The sequence below is a fragment of the Rhinolophus sinicus genome, chromosome X, assembly GCF_036562045.2.
Source record: "Rhinolophus sinicus isolate RSC01 chromosome X, ASM3656204v1, whole genome shotgun sequence".
NCBI classification, from domain to species: domain Eukaryota; kingdom Metazoa; phylum Chordata; class Mammalia; order Chiroptera; family Rhinolophidae; genus Rhinolophus; species Rhinolophus sinicus.
The window spans coordinates 85,122,551-85,143,732 of record NC_133768.1 but is presented as its reverse complement, the minus strand read 5'-3'; the positions used below and the strand labels follow the sequence as shown (position 1 = coordinate 85,143,732).

General features: G+C 39.8%; 1 protein-coding gene across 5 annotated transcripts in view; it reads right to left on the bottom strand.

Moving 5' to 3' along the window:
- GRIA3 (glutamate ionotropic receptor AMPA type subunit 3) overlaps nt 1–21,182 on the bottom strand; it is a 569,577-nt gene that overhangs the window by 173,291 nt on the left and 375,104 nt on the right. For all 5 annotated transcript variants that reach the window (XR_012493554.1, XM_074324305.1, XM_074324304.1 and 2 more), the window contains one exon: nt 1,616–1,783. Coding sequence is in view for 4 of the 5 variants with exons in the window: in XM_074324305.1 (XP_074180406.1) it covers nt 1,616–1,783 (168 nt within the window). In the remaining variant the exon portion in view is untranslated. The remainder of the gene's footprint in view (nt 1–1,615; nt 1,784–21,182) is intronic.

Sequence of the window (21,182 nt, the reverse complement as noted above, 5' to 3'; positions counted from 1 at the left end):
GGACTCAGGGAAAATTACTTATTTGGCTTATAGCTTGAATTTTATTAGTGACTTAGACATACAAAAACTATTTGTGCAATAATATGATCAATATAATTTTTTTCTATTCAAATTTATTTCTTGTCCTTCACTTTGGTAGCCAGTTCTCTATTTGGGGAAGATAGTTGTTTGTCTCATGAATGGGGAGTCGATTGGAGATGCTAGAACTTGCCCCTTGAGGTTTTGTTGATAAAAACTCCTTTTGAGTCACTGCAGGGGACTTTTATATTTCACACATCACTATGTTTCACCTGACAATGCAAACCTTATAACTGCTGTGAAGGTTGAATTTAATTAACTGCTCTTTAAAATTGTACAGTGTTACCTCCGTAAACCACACTTAGGGCATTCACTAGGGAACTGACATATGACAGAAAAATCTACATGATGGAAGAATGAGTCATATCTCTTTCTTGGAAAGACACTGGGGCTACTAACCCCTTTTGATTGAATGCTTCCAACTTGGCAAATTTAAGGCAGCTGAAAGATAGTAAATTACACAAAATGATGTATGTTATGAGGCCATTACAAATTCTTTGTTGCTGGGTTGAGCACAGAATTATCTTATCATTGCCTATCTCTTTGTTAATTTGGATGTCCCAAACATCAGGATAATTAAATAAGTAGAAATAAGAGAGTCTTGTACTCTTGAAGTCTCATTTTAATGCATACAGGCACATATAGCATAAAGCAAAATATTCAGGAAAGAGCTCTTGCTTGCAAAGCGGCAATGAATGGGTGATCCTGCTCCTAGTGTAAATAATGGAACCTGTTCAAAGGACACTGCAAGAAGCCTTAAGTAATCTCCTACCCTGTAAATACTAAAAACAAGTGACCTATTTGACTGTCTATCCATTGAGTCCTTGTACTTTAAGCTTTTTCTTTGGGGCATTAGCGATAGCCTTTTATGTAGGCCTAGAAATGGATCATGTTTCTGAATTTAACCATGTAGAATAGTATAAAGGTTCTTTTTGATAATAGAAATACTATCACACTGACTTAGTTCCAAAGTCCATCCAGGCTAATCATTTGTGTGATGAGCCAGAGGATTTTGATGTCCTTTGTAATGTCCACCTTGAAGTTAGGAGCTTCCTATAAAATATCCCAGTCCCCCTAGTAACATATTTCTGGAAAGTTTGAATTTTTTGAAGCCATTTACAATGTCAATCCACAACTTTTGAGTTTAATTTACTACCTACACTGTAGCACAGAACTAAATATTCACTTGCCCTAAATCTGCCATTTTTAAAGTTTCAAGGAAGAACCTTCTAGTTTTAGATTTCTAGATTTTGGTAAATAAGTATCTTTGGTCATATTTCTGCATACTCTGACCTTCTATTGAGTGTGATCCTATTCCTTTTTTGTTGTTGCTAGAACCATAGGTCTTTTTTGTATTAGTTTCAGGTGTACAGAACAATATAATAGTTAGACATTTACACCCCTCACAATGTGATACCTCCCACTCCCTTATGATCCCATTCCTTTTACTATGTCTTTTCTCAAGATTGAGGTCTCTTTTTTTGTGTGTCTTTATAAGCTGCTCCACCCCCACCCAATAATCCATTGTGGTTGTTACCATTTTCAGAGCTCTCTCAATGTCAATTCCTTGACTCCAGGGCACAGCAGGATTTGCTAAGCAGTCTCCAGCACTGCCTCTGCGGGACACATCCACTCGCTGTCTCCTCAGGTAGCGGAAAGCTTCTGCTATGACCAGTATTGCATCGTGCGTCAGTGCAGATGTATACTGCAATGGGTGTATAGAAAACAAGATATCATGACAAATGATGCCCTCAAAACGTGCCTTGTTCCTTATCGTTTTCATTTATCTCCACCTCTTCCTCGAAGAAGTCATCCTCTTAATTATTTGAATGAAGAGGTCTCTCTGGGAAAGCCTGACTTTGATTCATTCTAGAATAATGCTTCTCCCCTTATGTGTCCACATGTTAAGATTATTAAGATCATGTGGCTCAAGGGAATCTCTCTCTCTTACTCTCAGTACTGTCTTTCGTATTGAATGAGTGACTACTAAAAGGCCAGGTCCTTTATAGAGAAAGAAATGCATATGAAGTTAAAAGATGGCATATGTAGATTGGAGAGGAAACAGGATATCCTAAAGCAAGACTCGGTTATTGCTGTTTGTAATAGAAAATTCAGATTTGGTATTTACTTAGGGGAAAATGGAAATAGCTAAGTTAGACAGTTTGAAATTAATTTGGAGGGAAACGTTAATCGTTTCTGTCTGGACCACGTTTCTGGTGAACTAGGAACCCTGGCCAGCAATAAATCAGTTTTTGTTTCCTGGAGGAAGCAAAAACCAAACCCGGATTTCAATTTTAGAAAATTACAATTGTTATGGAGTTTTAAAACTGATACCATTGAAAATTTACAGGCAGTACTTTATGATGCTAGCTCTTTCAGGCAAGAACACTTACTTTCTATTCCTTGGATATACAGGTATGCTCTATTAGGGATGAGGACAGTCACTTAATACAACGGATTGGATTATCTGCAATTTGACATGGTGGATGCCTTTTCATTAAATGAGTGAATATTTGATTAAAATAAGCTGTCTCCCACTTTACAGGGGTTATAAATACCGGTAGAATATAGAATTCTGTTATTTTTTAAAAATGAAGCAAATGTTATAGGGAGAGTTTTCTCTATATACAGTATGTCCAAACACAATTGGGAGTGAATACATTGTCATCTTTACCACTACTAACTTATCAGTACAATGACTTTTATTCATGTTACAGTTCTTTTTTTAATTTTTAATATTTTTAAATTGGGGAATGTTGGGGAACAGTGTGTTTTTCCAGAGCCCATCAGCTCCAAGTCGTCATTCTCCTTCAATATTGTGGAGGGCGCAGCTCAGCTCCAAGTCCAGTCACCGTTTTCAATCCTTAGTTGCAAGGGGCGCAGCCCATCATCCCATGCAGGAATTGACCACACAACATTGATGTTGAGAGCTCCCGCTCTAACCAACTAAGCCATCAGGCCGCACCTCATCCCCGCCCCACCCCTGCAGCTCAGCTGCATCTAATTGTCTTGAATCTAGTTCTGTAGGGAGCAGCTCACTGGCCCATGTGGAAATTGAACCAGCAACCTTGTTGTTAAGAGCTAGCGCTCTAACCAACTAAACCATCCAGCCACCGGGATATTTTTTCTTTAATTAAAGTTTATTGGGGTGACAATTGTTAGTAAAATTACATAGATTACAGGTGTACAATTCTGTAATACATCATCTATATATCACATTGTGTGTTCACCACCCAGTCAGTTCTCCTTCCATCACCATATGTTTGATTCCCTTTACCCTCATTTAACATCCCCCTGCCCCTTACCCTCTGGTAACTATTGTCTCTATGAGTTTTTGTTTCTTCATTTGTTTGTCTTGTTCTTTTGTTATTTTCAGTTTTAAATACCACATATCAGTGAAATCATATGGTTCTCAACTCTGTCTGTCAGATTTATTTCACTTAGCATTATAATCTCAAGATCCATCCATGATGTCGCAAATGGTACTATTTCATCTTTTCTTATGGCAGAATAGTTTCCCATTGTGTATATATACCATACTTCTTCAAACATTCATCTATTGAAGGACACTTTTGTTGTTTCCATGTCTTGGCCACTGTAAATAAAGCTGCAATGAACACTGAAGCACATAACTTTATGGATAAATGTTTTCAGATTTTTGGGGTAGATACCCAGGAGAGGGATTGCTGGATTATATGGCAATTCTATTCTTAAATTTTGAGGAACCTCCACACTGCCTTCCATAGTGGCTGCACCAATCTGCATTCCCACCAACAGTGTATGAGGGTTCCTTTTTCTCCACAGCCTCTCCAACACTTGTTACAATTTGTCTTGATGATAGCCCTTCTAACTGGTGTGAGGTGAAATCTCATTATGGTTTTTATCTGCATTTCTCTGATGATTAGTGATGTTGAGCATTTTTTTCATTTCCCTTGGCCATTTGTATGTCCTCTTTTCAGAAATGTCTATTCAGATCCTTTGCCTATTTTTTAATTGGATTCTTTTTTTGTTGTTGTTGTTGAGTTGTATGAGTTCCTTATATATTTTGGGTATCAGCCCCTTATAAAAGGCATTGTTTGCAAAACTCTTCTCCCATTTGGTTGGTTGCCTCTTTATTTTGTGGATGGTTTCTTTTGCTGTGCAGAAGCTTTATAGTTTGATATAGTCCCATTCATTTATTTTAGCTTTTACTTCCCTTGCATTTGGAGTCAAATTCATAAAATCCACTTGAACCCAAGATCCATAAGTTTAGTACCCATATTTTCTTCTATGCAGTTTATTGTATCAGGACTTATGTTTAGGTCTCTTATCCATTTTGAACTAATGTTGGTACATGGTGACAGAGAGCAGTGTAATTGCATTCTTTTGCACGTTGCTTTCCAATTCTCCCAGCACCATTTATTGAAGAGGCTGTCTTTTCTCCATTGTATGTTTTTAGCTTCTTTGTCAAAAATTATCTGTCCATATTTATGTGGTTTTATTTCTGGGTTCTCAATTCTATTCCATTGGTCTGTGTGTCTGTTTTTCCTGTCAATATCATACTGTTTTGATGATTGTTGCCAACTAGTACAAGCTGAAGTCAGGGAGTGTGATACCTCCAGGATTGTTCTTTTTTCTTAGGATTGGTTTGACTATTCAGGGTCTTTTGTTGCTCCATACAAATCTGATGGTGCTTCAAACTATCCTCCCTTGCAGTCCCTCTGAATAGTGGACTTCACTGAACATTTATTACAGTGTTTGTTCAATTTCTTTGAAAAATGTCATTTGGATTTTGATGGGGATTGCATTATACCTGTAAATTGCTTTGGGTAATATGTCCATTTATTTATTTATTTATTTATTTATTTATTTATTTATTTTTATTAAATTTATTGGGGTGACAACTGTTAATAAAATTACATAGATTTCAGGTGTACAGTTCTGTATTATATCATCTATATATCCCATTGTGTGTTCATTACCCAGAATCAGTTCTCCTTCCATCACCATATATTTGATCCCCCTTACCTTCATCTCCCACCCTCCACCCCCCACCCCCCTTACCCTCTGGCAACCACTAAACTATTGTCTGTGTCTATGAGTTTCTGTTTCTCATTTGTTTGTCTTGTTCTTCTGTTGTTTTTGGTTTATATACCACATATCAATGAAATCGCATGGTTCTCTGCTTTTTCTGTCTGACTTATTTCGCTCAGCATTACACTCTCAAGATCCATCCATGTTGTCACAAATGTGCCTATATCATCTTTTCTTACAGCCGAATAGTATTCCATTGTGTATATATACCACAACTTCTTTATGTCCATTTTAAATATGTTGATTCTTCCAATCCATTAACACGGAATGTCTTTCCATTTCTTGTGTCTACTTCAATTTCTTTTAAAAATGTCTTATAGTTCTTAGTAATACGTCTTTCACAACCTTGGTTAAGTTTATTCCTAGGTATTTTATTCTTTTGTTGCGATTGCATAAGGAATTGTGTTTTTTTAATTTTTTTCTCTGAGATTTTATTGTTAGTATATAGGAATGCAATGGACTTTTGTATATTGATGTTGTAGCCGGCAACTTTACTGTATTTGTTTATTGTTTCTAATAGCTTTTTGGTGAAATCTTTAGGGTTATCTATATATAGCACCATGTCATTTGCAAAAAGTTACTTTCAATTCTTCATTCCAAATTTGGATGCCCATTATTTCTTTCTTTTCCCTGATTGCTCTGGCATGGACTTCCAATACTATGTTGAAAAGCAGAGGTGATAGGGGAGAGCCCTGCCATGTTTCTGAACGTAGGGCAAAGGGCTTCAGGTCTTAACTATTAATTATGATAGTTGCTGAGGATTTGTCGTATATGGCCTTTACTATGTTAAGGTATTTTCCTTCTGTACCCATTTTATTAAGTATCTTAATCATAAATGGATGTTGTATCTTGTCAAACACTTTCTCTGCATCAATTGATATAATCATAAGATTTTTGTCCTTTACTTAGTATATGTGGTGTATCACATTGATCGATTTGCATATGTTGAAGCATCCTTGTGCCACTGGGGTGAACCCCACTTGGTCGTAATATATCATGTTTTTAATGCATTGTTGCATTTGATTTGCTAGAATTTTTAAAGGATTTTTGCATCTGTATTCTTCAGAGATATTGGTCTCTAGTTTCCTTTATTTCTGTTATCCTTATTAACTTTTTGTATCAGAGTAATGTTGGCTCATAAAATGAGTTATAGTGTATTGTCTCTTCCTCAATTTTTTGGAAGAGTTTGAGTAGGACAGGTGTTAGATCCTCTTTGAATGCTTGGTGGAATTTACTAGAGAGGCCATCTGCTCCCAGACTTTTGCTTTTGGGAAGGTTTCAGATGATTGATTCAATTTCCTTACTGGTGATAGGTCTATTTATATTTTCCAATTCTTCGTGATTCAGCCTAGGAAGGGTATATGTTTCTGAGAACTCGTCCATTTCTTCTAGGTTATTGAATTTGGTGGCATATAGTCCTTCATAGTATTCTTGGATGATCCTTTGTATTTCTGTGGCATCTATGGTAACTTCCCCTCTTTCATTTCTGATTTTGTTTATTTGTGTCTTACTTTTTTTATGTTAGTGAGTGTAGACAAGGGTTTGTCAATTTTATTAAGCTTTTCAAAGAACCAGCTCTTTGTCGCATTATTTTTTTCGATTGTCATTTTGTTCTCTAATTCTGATTTTTATTATTTCCTTCCTTCTGCTGACTTTGGGTTTCACTTGTTCTTCTTTTTCTAGTTCTTTAAGGTGTAACGTGAGGTTATTTATCTGGGATTTTTCTTGTTTCTTGTGATAGGCCTTTAGTGATATAAATTTTCCTCTTCTTACTGCTTTTGCTGCATCCCAATAATTTTGATAGGATGTATTTTCATTGTCATTTATTTCTATGTAACTTTTGATCTCTCCTTTTATTTCTTCTTTGACCTGGTCGTTCTTTAAAAGTATGTTGTTAATCTCCACATATTTGTGGCTTTTCCTGCTTTCTTTTTGCAGTTGATATCCAATTTCAAAGCCTTGTGATCCAAGACTATGCGTGGTATGATTTCAATATTGTTAAATTTGCAGAGGGTAGTTTTATATCCCAATATATGGTCTATCTTTGAGAATGTTCCATGTACACTAGAAAAAAATATATAGTCTGATGTTCTAGGATGAAGTGCTCTATAAATGTCAATTAAATCCATTATATCTAATGTGTCATTTAGGGCTGATATTTCCTCATTTATTTTCTGTTTGGATGCTCTATCTATAGCTGTCAATGATGTATTTAGGTCTGCTACTATAATTGTGTTTTAGTCAATTTCTCCCTTTAGTTCTGTTAGTAGTTGCTTGATATATTTTGGTGCTCCCTGATTGGGGGCATATATATTGATGATTCTTATGTCTTCTTGTTTTATAGTCCCCTTTATCATGATGAAATATCCAAATTTGTCCCTTGTTACTTTTTTTATCCTGAAGTCTGTTGCATCTGATATCAGTAGGGATACAGCTGCTTTTCTCTGAATGCCATTTGCTTGGAGTCTCAATTTCCATCCTTTCACTTTGAGTCTATGTTTGTACTTGTAGCTAAGATGTGTCTCTTGGAGGCAGCATATGGTTGGGTTTAGTGTTTTGATCCAATCTGCTACTCTGTGTCTTTTTATTGGTGAATTCAGTCCATTTACATTTAGGGTGATTATTGATATGTGAGGATTTCCTATCATCTATCTCTGGTTTTCTGGTAGGACGGTGCCTCCATTGTTCCTTTGCCTTTTTGTTGCTGTCTATTATTTCAATGTGGTGGTATTCTATGATTTTTCCTACAGTTTCTTCTTTTATTATGTTATATCTTTCATTTCTGGATTTTTTTTGAGTGGTTACCATTAAGTTTATGTAAAAGAATGTTTGATATTTAGAGTATTCCATTTTCTTCAGCATGCTTACTTTCTCCATTTCCTTATGACAGTTCAGACCTTTACTCTCACCCCTCTTAATTTTTTTAGTCACAAAGTATCTCAATTTATGATCGTAAAATAGCCTCGTTCAGTATTTCTTGTAGTGCAGGTCATTTGTTGGAGAATTCCCTCAGGTTCTGTATATCTGGAAAGGTCTTTTTTACTCCTTCATATCTGAAGGATATCTTTCCCGGATATATTATTTTTGGCTCAAATTTATCTCTTTCAATAGTTTGAATATTTGAGTCCACTCCCTCCTGGCTTGTAGAATTTCCACTCCTTCCTGGCTTATAGGGCTTTCCTTTATAGGTTATCATCTTCTTTTCCCTGGCTGCCTTGAGGATTCTTTCTTTGTGATTGATTTTTTTAAAATTTTATTTTATTCAATTTATTGGGGTGACAATTGTTAGTAAAATTACATAGATTTCAGGTGTGCAATTCTGTATTACATCATCTATAAATCCCATTGTGTGTCATTGATTTTTGACAGCTTCAAAACGATGTTCCTTGGAGAAGGCTTGTTGGGATTGAGGTAATTAGGTGTTCAATTTGCTTCTTGGATTCGAGGATCCAGTTCTTTCCACAAGTTTGTGAAGTTCTGTTGATTGAATATACACTCTGTTCCCTTCTCCATTTCTTTTCCTTCTGGTGTGCCCATTATTTTTTTATTGTTCTTTCTGATGGAGTAAGAAAGTTCCTGTTGAGTTATTTCATTTCTTTTAACTGTCAAGTCTCTCTCTTCTTCTGTCTGTGTCATTTCCAGATTTCTATCTTCGATGTCACTGATTCTTTCATCCATCTGGTCAGCTCTATTACCTGAGCTGGCTATTTCATTCTTCATTCCTTTATTGAGTTCTTAGTCTCCAGAAATTCTATTTGGTGCTTTTTAAAAAAATTTTTTTTTCTATGTTTTTGGTAAAGTGTTCATTTTGTTCTTTGTGTTTCTGAGTTCATTAAACTGCTTGTCTATGGTTTCTTGCATCTCGTTGAGTTTTTTCTGAACCAGTCTTGAATTCTGTTCTTTAAATTACATATTTCCATTTCTTTAAGTTCATTTTCTGGAGACTTTATTTTCTTTCTAAGCTGCCTTTTTACCTTAGTTATTTATGGCAATTAGTGAATTATTATTTCTCTTCTGAGACATCTACAGGAGTGGGTTCTGCAACACGTTGGTAAGAAGAGGTCTTTCCTTTGCTTTCCAGTAGGTATTGGTAGAATGCTTTATTTTCTTTCCAACTGCAGCCTTTAATTCTCTCTCACGCTGTAGTTTTATATTTTCTCTGCATTGCTTCAGCTTCTCACACAATGGGGTAATTCCCTGGAAGGCAGTCTTCTCCTCTGTGAGCAGATTGCCTGGTTCTCAGGGCACCGCCTTCGTTGGTGGGTGTGGAAATCGTCTGAAGTTCCAAAGCTCTTTCTGCACCAGATTCAGGCACAGTGTGTTTCAGTGGCTCTTTTTACCTCTGTAGGGATCCGCCTAGATAGGCAGGGCTGGGGGGCAGGTGGGTTGTGTGTGTTGGTCCATAGCAATGGTGGCAACCACCAGCACAGTCCTTCCTGCACCCAAGGATTCCTCCCCTTTTCTGAAACTATTTGGGCTGAGAGTCTGTGTCTGCTGGCCACAGTTCTCAGAACTGGAAATATTCTGTTCTTTGGATCTGACACTGCTATTGTTCTGCTTCTAGCACTCAGCAGGTGGGGGTGGGGTGAGCCCTGGGAGGGTGGGGAGAGGGTGGCTAGGCTCCACTCCTATGCCTTCTGTCCTCTGCTCAGCAGTGATGGCTTAAACCGCTGTTTTCACCCATCTTCGCTCAGTCTTTGCTTTGAGGTCTCTGCAGTGAGCATTGGGTTCAGCTGTATTACCTGCTGATCTCTCAGGTGTGAATGTGGGCCATAAGAGGAGCACTAGCATTCCGAATTCTTCCCTCTCCCATGACTGCAGTAGCTCTGGAATGCAGGGAGCTCTGAGCTCTGAGCTTGGTCTGTGTCCTGCGCCCAGGCGGCCTGTGTCTCCACACTTCCCACTTCCCTCCTCCCCTGCTAGCCCAATTTTCCCACCTTTAGATTCTTTGAGTTGCACAACTCTTAGTTTTACCTGTCTGCTGTGCTGGGAGTCTTTTGTGAAATCATAGTTATTCAATTTTTTTGTAAATTCCAGGGGAGATTTCAAGAGGCTCACCTCATGCTGCCATTTCTATAATTTCATCTCAAGAAGATGATTAAGCATTTTTATAATCAGTGTTTTAAACTCTGTCTCTCATAGGTTGGTTGCCTTCATGTCATTTAGTGCTATTTCTGAAGGTTTCTCTTGTTCTTTTATTTGGGACATTTTTTTTGTTTCCTCATTCTGGCTCCTGCTCTGTTTGCTTCTATGTATTAGGTAGATGTCTCCTATGTCTCTCAGTCTTTTCTGAGTAGCCTTATGTAGTATTGTTCTGTGTAGTCAAATTGTGCAGTTTCCCTAATGTCCTGTGCGTGTGTTCCAGAGGTGTCCCTTGTATTGTGTGTGTTCTCCTTTTGTAGTTTAGCCTTGATTGCTCTTGGTGAGTCAGTGAGTGGGATTGACCTCCAGGCTTACTGACTGCGAGGATTGCCGATAACCTCAGTGTATGAGCTGCTGTGTGGGGACTGACCCTTCAGAGGAGGATTCACTCCCACAGGCTCTGGTGTCTGTTGAGACGCCACTTGTGGGGCTAACCAGGTAGTGCTCTGGTGTGGTCTGAAGTTGGCCACTTGGTGTGTTTATTCTCATGACTCTTGAGAGGGTTTCCCATGCAGGCCAATTTCAGCCTTGCCTGTTACCAGCTTGTGGCTACCTGGTAGGAGCCACAAAGCTACATGTGGTTGGCTGCTGCCTGTAGTGGACCTGGAGGCATGATGGGGTGGCCTCGCTGTGAACCGAGTGTGGCTGCCACCAAATGTGGGCCTGAGACAGCTTAGAGAAAGGTCCAGGGCCCCCTAGGCCTATTGCTACCCTCCAGCTGCCTGTAAGGCCCAGGCATAGAAAGAGTCCCCTTAAGTGCGCGATCTGGATCAGAGTGCCCTCAACGATACAGCAGTTGCTGGGCAGGATGGATTCGTAGGATGTTACGAGATGTGGCCTGTGGTTTTTACAAAGTTAATGTAGATTCAGTTCTTATGCCAGTGCCCAGCCTGTGACCCCTTTGCACAGTGCCTGAAGATCACTGCAGGCAGTCACTGCTCACCTTAGGGCAACACCTGGCCTGTAACCACTTTGCACAATGACCTTAGAACACCACAGATAGCCACCGTTTGTCTCAGGCTTGCAAGTTACCAAGAGCTGCCCAAGAGTGGCTGCGGTGCAGGTTTTGGGTCACTGTCAACCACCAAAATCTCTCTGGGCCTTCGCAGACCATCTGCTTCTGTAAAAGGTTTTTGCAGATTGTGGGGTGGGGCTGGTCACCCAGGTGCCCAGAGAGCCCCTGGTAATGCAGCTCTAGGTATGTGGGGTGGTGTTCCAGGGAGCTCAGGATTTTGGTTAATGATTTCTACAAAGTCAATGCAGTCCTGGCTCCCACACTGGTGCTAGGCCCATGACCACCCCTCAAAAGTACCCTGAGAACACAACAGCCAATCCCTGCTTGCTTCAGGCCCGTAGGTTCCCAAGGGCTGCCCTAGAGATGCTGCAGCACAGGTCTTGAGTTACTGCCCACAAGCAAATGTTTCCCGGGCTAATGCAGGCTGTCCACCCATTGCTAAGAGACTTCTGCAGCCTGTAGGGTGGGGCCAGGAATCCAACAAGAGTTTTCTGGGTGATGTAGCACCAGCTGTGTGGGGGGCAGGGACCTAGGGCATCACCAAGTTGGTGCGCACACACAGTTTCCACTGACCAATGTGATAGCACCTTCTTTTTTTTTTTTTTTTTTCTTTAATTAAATTTATTGGGGTGACAATTGTTAGTAAAATTACATAGATTTCAGGTGTACAATTCTGTATTACATCATCTATAAATCCCATTGTGTGTTCATCACCCAGAGTCAGTTCTCCTTCCATCACCATATATTCGATCCCCCTTACCCTCATCTCCCACCCCCACCCCCCCCGTTACCCTCTGGCAACCACTAAACTATTGTCTGTGGCTATGAGTTTCTGTTTCTCATTTGTTTGTCTTGTTCTTTTGTTGTTTTTGGTTTATATACCACATATCAGTGAAATCACATGGTTCTCTGCTTTTTCTGTCTGACTTGTTTCGCTCAGCATTACTCTCTCAAGATCCATCCATGTTGTCACAAATGTTCCTATATCATCTTTTCTTACTGCCGAATAGTATTCCATTGTGTATATATACCACAACTTCTTTATCCATTCATCTATCGAAGGACATTTTGGTTGTTTCCATGTCTTGGCCACCGTAAACAAAGCTGCAATGAACATTGGAGCACACGTGTCTTTATCTCTAAATGTTTTCAGATTTTTTGGGTAGATACCCAGAAGAGGGATTGCTGGGTCATATGGCAATTCTATTCGTAATTCTTTGAGGAACCTCCACACTGCCTTCCATAACGGCTGCACCAGTCTGCATTCCCACCAACAGTGTATGAGGGTTCCTTTTTCTCCACAGCCTCTCCAACATTTGTTATTATTTGTCTTGTTGATGATAGCCATTCTGACTGGGGTGAGGTGATATCTCATTGTGGTTTTGATTTGCATTTCTCTGATGATTAGTGATGTTGAGCATTTTTTCATATGTCTATTTGCCATTTGTATGTCCTCTTTGGAGAAATGTCTCTTCAAGTCCTCTGCCCATTTTTCAATTGGGTTGTTTGTTTTTTTGTTGTTGAGTTGCATGAGTTCCTTGTATATTCTGGATACTAGCCCCTTATCGGAGGCACTGTTTGCAAAAATCTTCTCCCATTCAGTTGGTGGCCTCTTTATTTTGTCAATGGTTTCTTTTGCTGTGCAGAAGCTTTTAAGTTTCATATAGTCCCATTCGTTTATTTTAGCTTTTACTTCCATTGCCTTTGGAGTCAAGTTCATAAAATGCTCTTTGAACCCAAGGTCCATAAGTTTAGTACCTATGTTTTCTTCTATGCAGTTTATTGTGTCAGGTCTTATGCTTAAGTCTTTGATCCATTTTGAATTAACTTTGGTACATGGTGACAAATAGCAGTCCAGTTTCATTCTTTTGCACGTGGCTATCCAATTCTCCCAGCACCATTTATTGAAGAGGCTGTCTTTGCTCCATTGTATGTTTTTAGCTTCTTTGTCAAAATTATCTGTCCATATTTATGTGGTTTTATTTCTGGGTTCTCAATTCTATTCCATTGGTCTATGTGTCTGTTTTTCTGCCAATACCATGCTGTTTTGATTATTGTAGCCCTGTAGTACAAGCCAAAGTCAGGAAGTGTGATACCTCCATTATTGTTCTTTTTCCTTAAGATTGCTTTGGCTATTCGGGGTCTTTTGTGGTTCCAAACAAATCTGATGACTTTTTGTTCTATTTCTTTAAAATATGCCATTGGGATTTTGATGGGGATTGCATTGAATCTGTATATTGCTTTGGGTAATATGGCCATTTTAACTATGTTGATTCTTCCAATCCATGAGCACGGAATGTCTTTCCATTTCTTTGTGTCTTCTTCAATTTCTTTCAAAAATGTCTTATAGTTTTCAGCATATAGGTCTTTCACATCCTTGGTTAAGTTTATTCCTAGGTATTTTATTCTTTTTGCTGCAATTGCAAAAGGAATTGTTTTTTGTATTTCTTTTCTGAGATTTCATTGTTAGTATATAGGAAGGCAATGGACTTTTGTGCGTTGATTTTGTAGCCGCAACTTTACTGTATTCGTTGATTGTTTCTAATAGCTTTTTGGTGGAGTCTTTAGGGTTTTCTATATATAGCATCATGTCATCTGCAAAGAGTGATAATTTAACTTCTTCATTCCCAATTTGGATGCCTTTTATTTCTTTCTCTTGCCTGATTGCTCTGGCAAGGACTTCCAACACTATGTTGAAAAGCAGAGGTGATAGGGGACATCCTGTCGTGTTCCTGAACGTAGAGCAAAGGGCTTCAGTTTTCTCCATTAATTATGAGATTAGCAGAGGGCTTGTCATATATGGCCTTTATTATGTTAAGGTATTTTCCTTCTATACCCATTTTATTAAGTGTTTTAATCATAAATGGATGTTGTATCTTGTCAAATGCTTTTTCTGCATCAATTGATATAATCATATGATTTTTGTCCTTTATTTTGTTTATGTGATGTATCACATTGATGGATTTGCGATGTTGAACCATCCTTGTGCCCCGGGATGAACCCCACTTGGTCGTGATGAATAATCTTTTTAATGCATTGTTGTATTCGATTTGCTAGAATTTTATTTAGGATTTTTGCATCGGTATTCATTAGAGATATTGGTCTGTAGTTTTCTTTTTTTGTGTGATCCTTACCAGGTTTTGGTATCAGGGTAATGTTGGCCTCATAGAATGAGTTAGGGAGTACTGTCTCTTCTTCAATTTTTTGGAAGAGTTTGTGCAGAATTGGTATTAGATCCTCTTTGAAGGTTTGGTAGAATTCACTAGTGAAGCCATCTGGTCCCGGACTTTTGCTTTTGGGAAGGTTTTGGATGACTGATTCAATTTCGTTACTGGTGATCGGTCTGTTTAGATTTTCCAGTTCTTCATGGTTCAGCCTTGGAAGGCTATATGTTTCTAAGAACTTGTCCATTTCTTCTAGGTTGTTGAATTTGGTGGCATATAGTCCTTCATAGTATTCTTGGATGATCCTTTGTATTTCTGTGGTGTCCGTGATAACTTCCCTTTTACGTTTCTGATTTTGTTAATCAGTGTCTTCTCTCTTTTCATCTTAGTAAGTCTAGCCAAGGGTTTGTCAATTTTGTTAATCTTTTCAAAGAACCAGCTCTTTGTCATATTAATTTTTTCTATTGTCTTTTTGTTCTCTATTTCATTTAGTTCTGCTCTAATTTTTGTTATTTCCTTTCTTCTGCTGACCTTGGGTTTTACTTGTTCTTCTTTTTCTAGTTCTTTAAGGTGTAACATGAGGTTATTTATTTGGGAGTTTTCTTGTTTCTTGAGATAGGCCTGTAATGAGATAAATTTCCCTCTTAAAACTGCTTTCGCTGCATCCCAAAAATTTTGGTAGGATGTATTTTCATTGTCATTTGTTTCTATGTATCTTTTGATCTCTCCTCTAATTTCTTCTTTGACCCAGTCCTTCTTTAAAAGTATGTTGTTTAATCTCCATGTATTTGTGTTTTTCCGCTTTCTTTTTACAGTTGATATCCAATTTCAAAGCCTTGTGATCAGAGAATATGCATGGTATGATTTCAATCTTCTTAAATTTGTTGAGACTGATTTTATGTCCCAATATATGGTCTATCCTTGAGAATGTTCCATGTACACTAGAAAAGAATGTATAGTCTGATGTTTTAGGATGAAGTGCTCTATAAATGTCAATTATGTCCATTTCATCTAATGTGTCATTTAGGGCTACTATTTCGTTATTTATTTTCTGTTTGGATGATCTATCCATAGCTGTCAATGATGTATTTAAGTCCCCTAGTATAATTGTGTTTTGGTCAATTTCTCCCTTTAGTTCTGTTAGTAGTTGCTTGGTGTATTTGTGCTCCCTGATTGGGGGCATAAATATTGATGACTGTTATGTCTTCTTGTTGTACAGTCCCTTCACCATTATGAAATGTCCATCTTTGTCTCTTGTTATCTTTTTCACCTTGAAGTCTGTTTCATCTGATATCATTATGGCTACACCTGATTTTCTCTGGGTACCATTTGCTTGGAGTGTCAATTTCCACCCTTTCACTTTGAGTCTATGCTTGTCCTTGTAGCTGAGATGTGTCTCTTGGAGACAGCATATGGTTGGGTTTAGTTTTTTGATCCAATCTGCTACTCTGTGCCTTTTATTGGTGAGTTCAGTCCATTTACATTTAGGGTGATTATTGATATGTGAGGATTTCCTGTCATTCTATCTTTAGTTTTCTGGTAAGGCTGTGTCTCCATTGTTTCTTTGCCTTTTTGTTGTTGTCTATTATTTCTGTGTGGTGGTATTCTATGATGTTTCCCTCTGTTTCTTCTTTTATTTCAGTATATATTTCAATTCTGGATTTATTTTGAGTGGTTACCCTTAAGTTTATGTAAAAGAAAGTTTGATATTTAGAGTATTCCATTTTCTTCAGCACGCTTACTTTCTCCATTCCCATATTCGGTTCAGGCCTTTACTCTCCCCTTTTTGAGTTTTGGTTGCCACAAATTGTCCCTGTTGATGGTGGTCGAATAGCCTCCTTTAGTATTTCTTGTAGTGCAGGTCGTGTATTAGAAAATTCCCTCAGCTTCTGTATGTCTGGAAAGGTCTTTATTCCTCCTTCATATCTAAAGGATATCTTTGCTGGATATATTATTCTTGGCTCATGGTTTCTCTCTTTCAATAGTTTGAATATTTGGTTCCACTCCCTCCTGGCTTGTAGAGTTTCTGCTGAAAAATCTGATGATAATCTAATGGGCTTTCCTTTGTAAGTTACCGTCTTCTTTCCCTGGCTGCCTTGAGGATTCTTTCTTTGTCGTTGATTTTAGACAGCTTCAATACAATGTGCCTTGGAGAAGGTCTGTTGGGATTGAGGTAACTAGGTGTTCTATTTGCTTCTTGGATTCGAGGGTCCAGTTCTGTCCACAAATTTGGGAAGTTCTCATCGACAATTTGTTTGAATATATTCTCTGTTCCCTTCTCTCTTTCTTCTCCTTCTGGTATGCCCATTATTCTTATATTGCTCTTTCTGATGGAGTCAGAAAGTTCTTGTAGAGTTCTTTCATTTCTTTTAAGTCTCAAGTCTCTTTCTTCTTCAATTTGTGTCATTTCCAGGTTTCTATCTTCGATGTCACTGATTCTTTCCTCCATCTGGTCAACTCTACTACCTAAGCTGGTTATTTCATTCTTAATTTCTTCTATTGAGTTCTTAATCTCCAGAAATTCTATTTGGTTCATTTTTAAGATTTCAATCTCTTTCGTAAAATGCTCATGCTGTTCTTTGATTGAGTTTCTGAGTTTCTTTAACTGCCTATCTGTGTTTTCTTGTATCTCGTTGAGTTTTTTCAGAACCGCAATCTTGAATTCTCTGTCATTTAAGTCACATATTTCTGTATCTTTAAGTGTCTTCTCTGGAGATTTATCACTTTCTTTCTGAGCTATCTTGTTGCCTTGGTTATTCATGGTGATTACTGGTTTACTATTTCTCTTCCTAGACATCTACAGGAGTGACTTCTGCAACAGGTTGATAGAAAGCGGTCTTTCTTTTGTTTGCCAGTACTTGTTGGTAGAATGTTTTATTATTTCTCCAACTGCAACTTATTTTTCTTCTCCCACACAGTAATGCTATGTTTTCTCTGCACTATTCCAACTTCTCACGCAAAGGGGGGATTCCCTGGGAGACGGGCTTCTCCTCTGTTAATAGTTCGTCTAGGTCACAGGGCGCAGTGTCCCGGTGGGTATGCGGAGAGCTTTTGATGTTCGAAAGCTCTTCCAGCTGCTGATTCAGAGCCCGTATATTTCAGCAGTTCTGTTTACTCCTGCAGGGATCCGCCCAGATAGGTGGGGTCAGGGGCGGGGTGAGTTGTGAGAGGTGGCCCAGAGCAATGGCGGCGACCACCACCACAAGCGGTCCTGCTTCCACTGCTCTCTCCCCTTTGCTGGAACTAGTTGGGCTGTGAATTTGTATTTGCGGTCCACAGATCTCAAAACAGCAAATTTTCTGTTGTTTTGATCTGACACTGCTACTGTTTCGCTTCTAGCACCGGGCAGGTGGGGGCGGGGCGAGCTCTGGGAGGGGAGGGAGGGGGCGGCTAGTCTCAGTGCCTAAGGCTCCGTTCTCTGCTCGGCAGTGGGGGCTTAAACCTCCGTTTTCAGCCTTTTTCCCTCAGTCTTTTCTCCGATGTCTCTGCCGTGAGCGTTGGTTTCAGCCGTGTTATATGCTGTCCCCTCAGCCCTGTGGAGCCCTGGCGGAGCCCTAGCAGTCCGATCTCCCCCAGCTGCGGTAGTTCCGGGAAGCAGCGAGTTCGGTGCACTGAGCTAGGTCTGAGTCCTGCGCCCGCGCGGCTCCGTCTCCGCGCGCTTCTCCCTTTCCTCCTCCTCCCTCCACTCGCGCGAATCTCCCACCTGTAGGTGATTTTAGTGGGTAGTGGGCCTCTTCATGTTGCCTGTCTGCTGTGCAGGGAGTCCTTTGTGGAGTTTTTGTTGTTCGATTCTTTGTAAATTCCGGCGGAGCTTTACATAGGCTCACCTCATGCCGCCATTTTTCCGGAAGACCCGATAGCACCTTCTTGTAGGCCACATATTTGTCAGGCTCCACAAAGGGATAACAATGGCTCACGTTCCTCCAATTCCCTCCCGGAAGCCACACAACTCAGTCCTTCCCTACACGTCCCTGGGCTTCCCAAGCTTGCACCCCTCCACCAGTGACCAGGTGAGTGCACACAGCGATTGAGTCCATGTGCTGACTATACAAGAGGACATCTGGGTTTTCAGCTGCCCTCTACTCCACCAGGAAGGGCAGAGAGAATCGTTGCTGATTTTCACTGCCAGATGCCATGGGACCTCCTCTTCCCAGCAGAGGACCCAAGGGCTGGGGAACCTGGAATGGGACTGGGAGCCTTCCCTCTTCAGGGGAAACCTCTGCCACCGAGGTGTCCTCCCAGTGTTCAACTACTATCTGTGGGTTTGGGGTCAGCTCATTTCATGTTTCAGTCCCTCCTACCAGTCTCAATGTGACCTCTTCTATATATCCTTACTTATAGGGGTTCTGCTCCACTAGTGTTCAGATGATTCTTGAGGTGGATTGTTCTATAATTTATTTGTAATTTTGTTGTGATCCTGGAATGCAGTAGGCATAGCATTTATCTAATCCACCATCTTGGACAAGTTGTCTTTATAATAACTATTGATAGATATGTAGTTATTTGTAGTTTATTATACATATTTTAAATTTATTTTTCTTTTAAAGATTCCTTGTAATTCTGGCTTGGTGATGGTAAAATCCTTTTGCCTTTTATTGTTTGTGAAGGTATTTATCTGTTCTACAATTCTAAATGATAGCTTTGCCATGTAATCTAGGTTGTAAATCCTTGCTTTTCATCACTTTGAATATTTCGTCTTAATCTCTCCTTGCCTGCAATTTTCTGTTGAGAAATCAGCTGACAGTCTTGTGAGAGCTCCCTTATAGGCAACTAACTGCTTTCCTCTTCCTGCTTTTAAGATTCTCTCTTTCTCTAACTTTTGACATTTTAATTTTGATGTATCTTGGTGTGGAACTTTTTGGGTTCATCTTGTTTAAGACTCTCTGTGCCTTCTAGGGTTGTATATCTGTTTCCTGCACAAGGTTAGGGAACTTTTCTGTAATTATGTCTTCAAATAGGTTTTAAATTGTTCTCTCTCTTCTGCTTCTGGTACCCCTATGATGTGAATATTGGTATACTTGATATTGTCTCAGAGGCACCTTAAAATGTTCTTAATTTTTTGCATTCTTTTTTCTTTTGGATTGGATGTTTTCTGCTACTTTATCTTCCAAATCACAAACTCAGTCCTCTGCTTCATCTAATCTACTTTTGATTCCCTCTAATGTATTCTTCATTTCAGTTATTGTATTCTTTATTTCTGACTGGTTCTTTTTCATGTTTTCCATCTTCATTTTTATGTTTTCTATCTCTTTGTTGAAGTTTTCCCTGAGATCATTGAACATCCTTATAACCACTATTTTGAACTCTGCATCTGGTAGATTGCTTGTCTCTATTTTGTTTAATTCTTTTTTTCAAGCTTTGTTCTGTTCTTTTATTTGGGACATGTTTCTTTGTCTTTCCATTTTGGCTGCCTCCCTGTGTTTGTTTCTATGTATTAGGTAAGGCTGCTATGTCCCCAGGTCTTAGTAGAGTGGCCTTATATAGTAGGTATGCTATAGTGTTCAGTGGGGCAATTTCCCTTGTCACCTGATCCAGGTACTCCAGGTGTGTCCATTTTGTGAGTTGTGTATGCCTTCCTGTTGTACTTGAGACTTGGTTGCTGTTTGCACATGAATGGGAGGAATTGATTGTCAGGCTTAATTGTTGTGAAGACTGGCAATTACTGCAGTGGAGGAGTTGTGGTGCATGGGTTGACCCTACAGAGCACAATTCACTTTAGCAGGGCTCCAGTGCCTGCCCAGTGTGCCCTTTGTGAGTGTCATCCCTGCAGGTGGCTGGGTGATTCTGTCTGTTCCAAAGTTGACCACTAGGCATGCCAGCCTTTGGGCCTCCTGTGAGAGGCCCTACAACAGCCCAAGTTCAGCCGAAGAATGTGCCCTGCCCAGGGCCACCTGCAATGAACTACAAAGCAATCTGCAGTTGGCCACTGCCTGCTCTGGGCTTGGAGGTGCCTTGAGAGGCCAAGCCATGAACCAAGGACAGCTGTTACTAATGCTTGGCTTAGGGGTGCTCAGCCAGAGGTATGGGACATGCTAAAGTCAGGTGCTGCTTGTTTAGGTTTTGTGAAATTTTGAGAGATTTTAGGAAATTCTGCAGCATGAGAAAAGGCAGGTATTTATTCAGAAAAGGCACTAGAACTGGATTGTGTGGGCCCAACATTTGGGTGGGGTGAGGTCTCAGGGAATCAGAGTGAACGGACCATATTAGCCAGGTTGATGGAGACTTAGATATCATGGTCACCTGCGTCTGCATGCCAGGAGAGATGAAAGCAAAATAAAGAAACAATGGTTTCCACTGCCTCCTTTATCCAGGAGAAAATTGCCCCTTCATCCCTCATCCACAATCAGACAATTCAGTTTCTCCCCATATGTTCCTGGTGCCTCTCCAGCTGCTGCTGCAGTGCTGGAGCTCAGAGTGAGTGAGTCCATCAGTGAGTAAGGTTGTGTGTGGGCCCATTAAGAGGAGCACTTGGAACTGCAGCCATTCTAGTCTCACTCAGCCACAATCTCTGCTGGTTTTCACAGCCAGAAGTTATGGGGACTTCTCTCCCTAGGCCTGGATATGTGGGCTAGAGAGCCTTGTGTGAGGCTGGGACTCCTCACTCCTCCAGGGTGGGAGGCCTCCAAAGCTGAGATAGCGCTCTCGATTTTCAATGGTCACATGTGGGTGTGGGACTAGCCTGTTCCATGTCTCTACCCCTCCTATCAGTC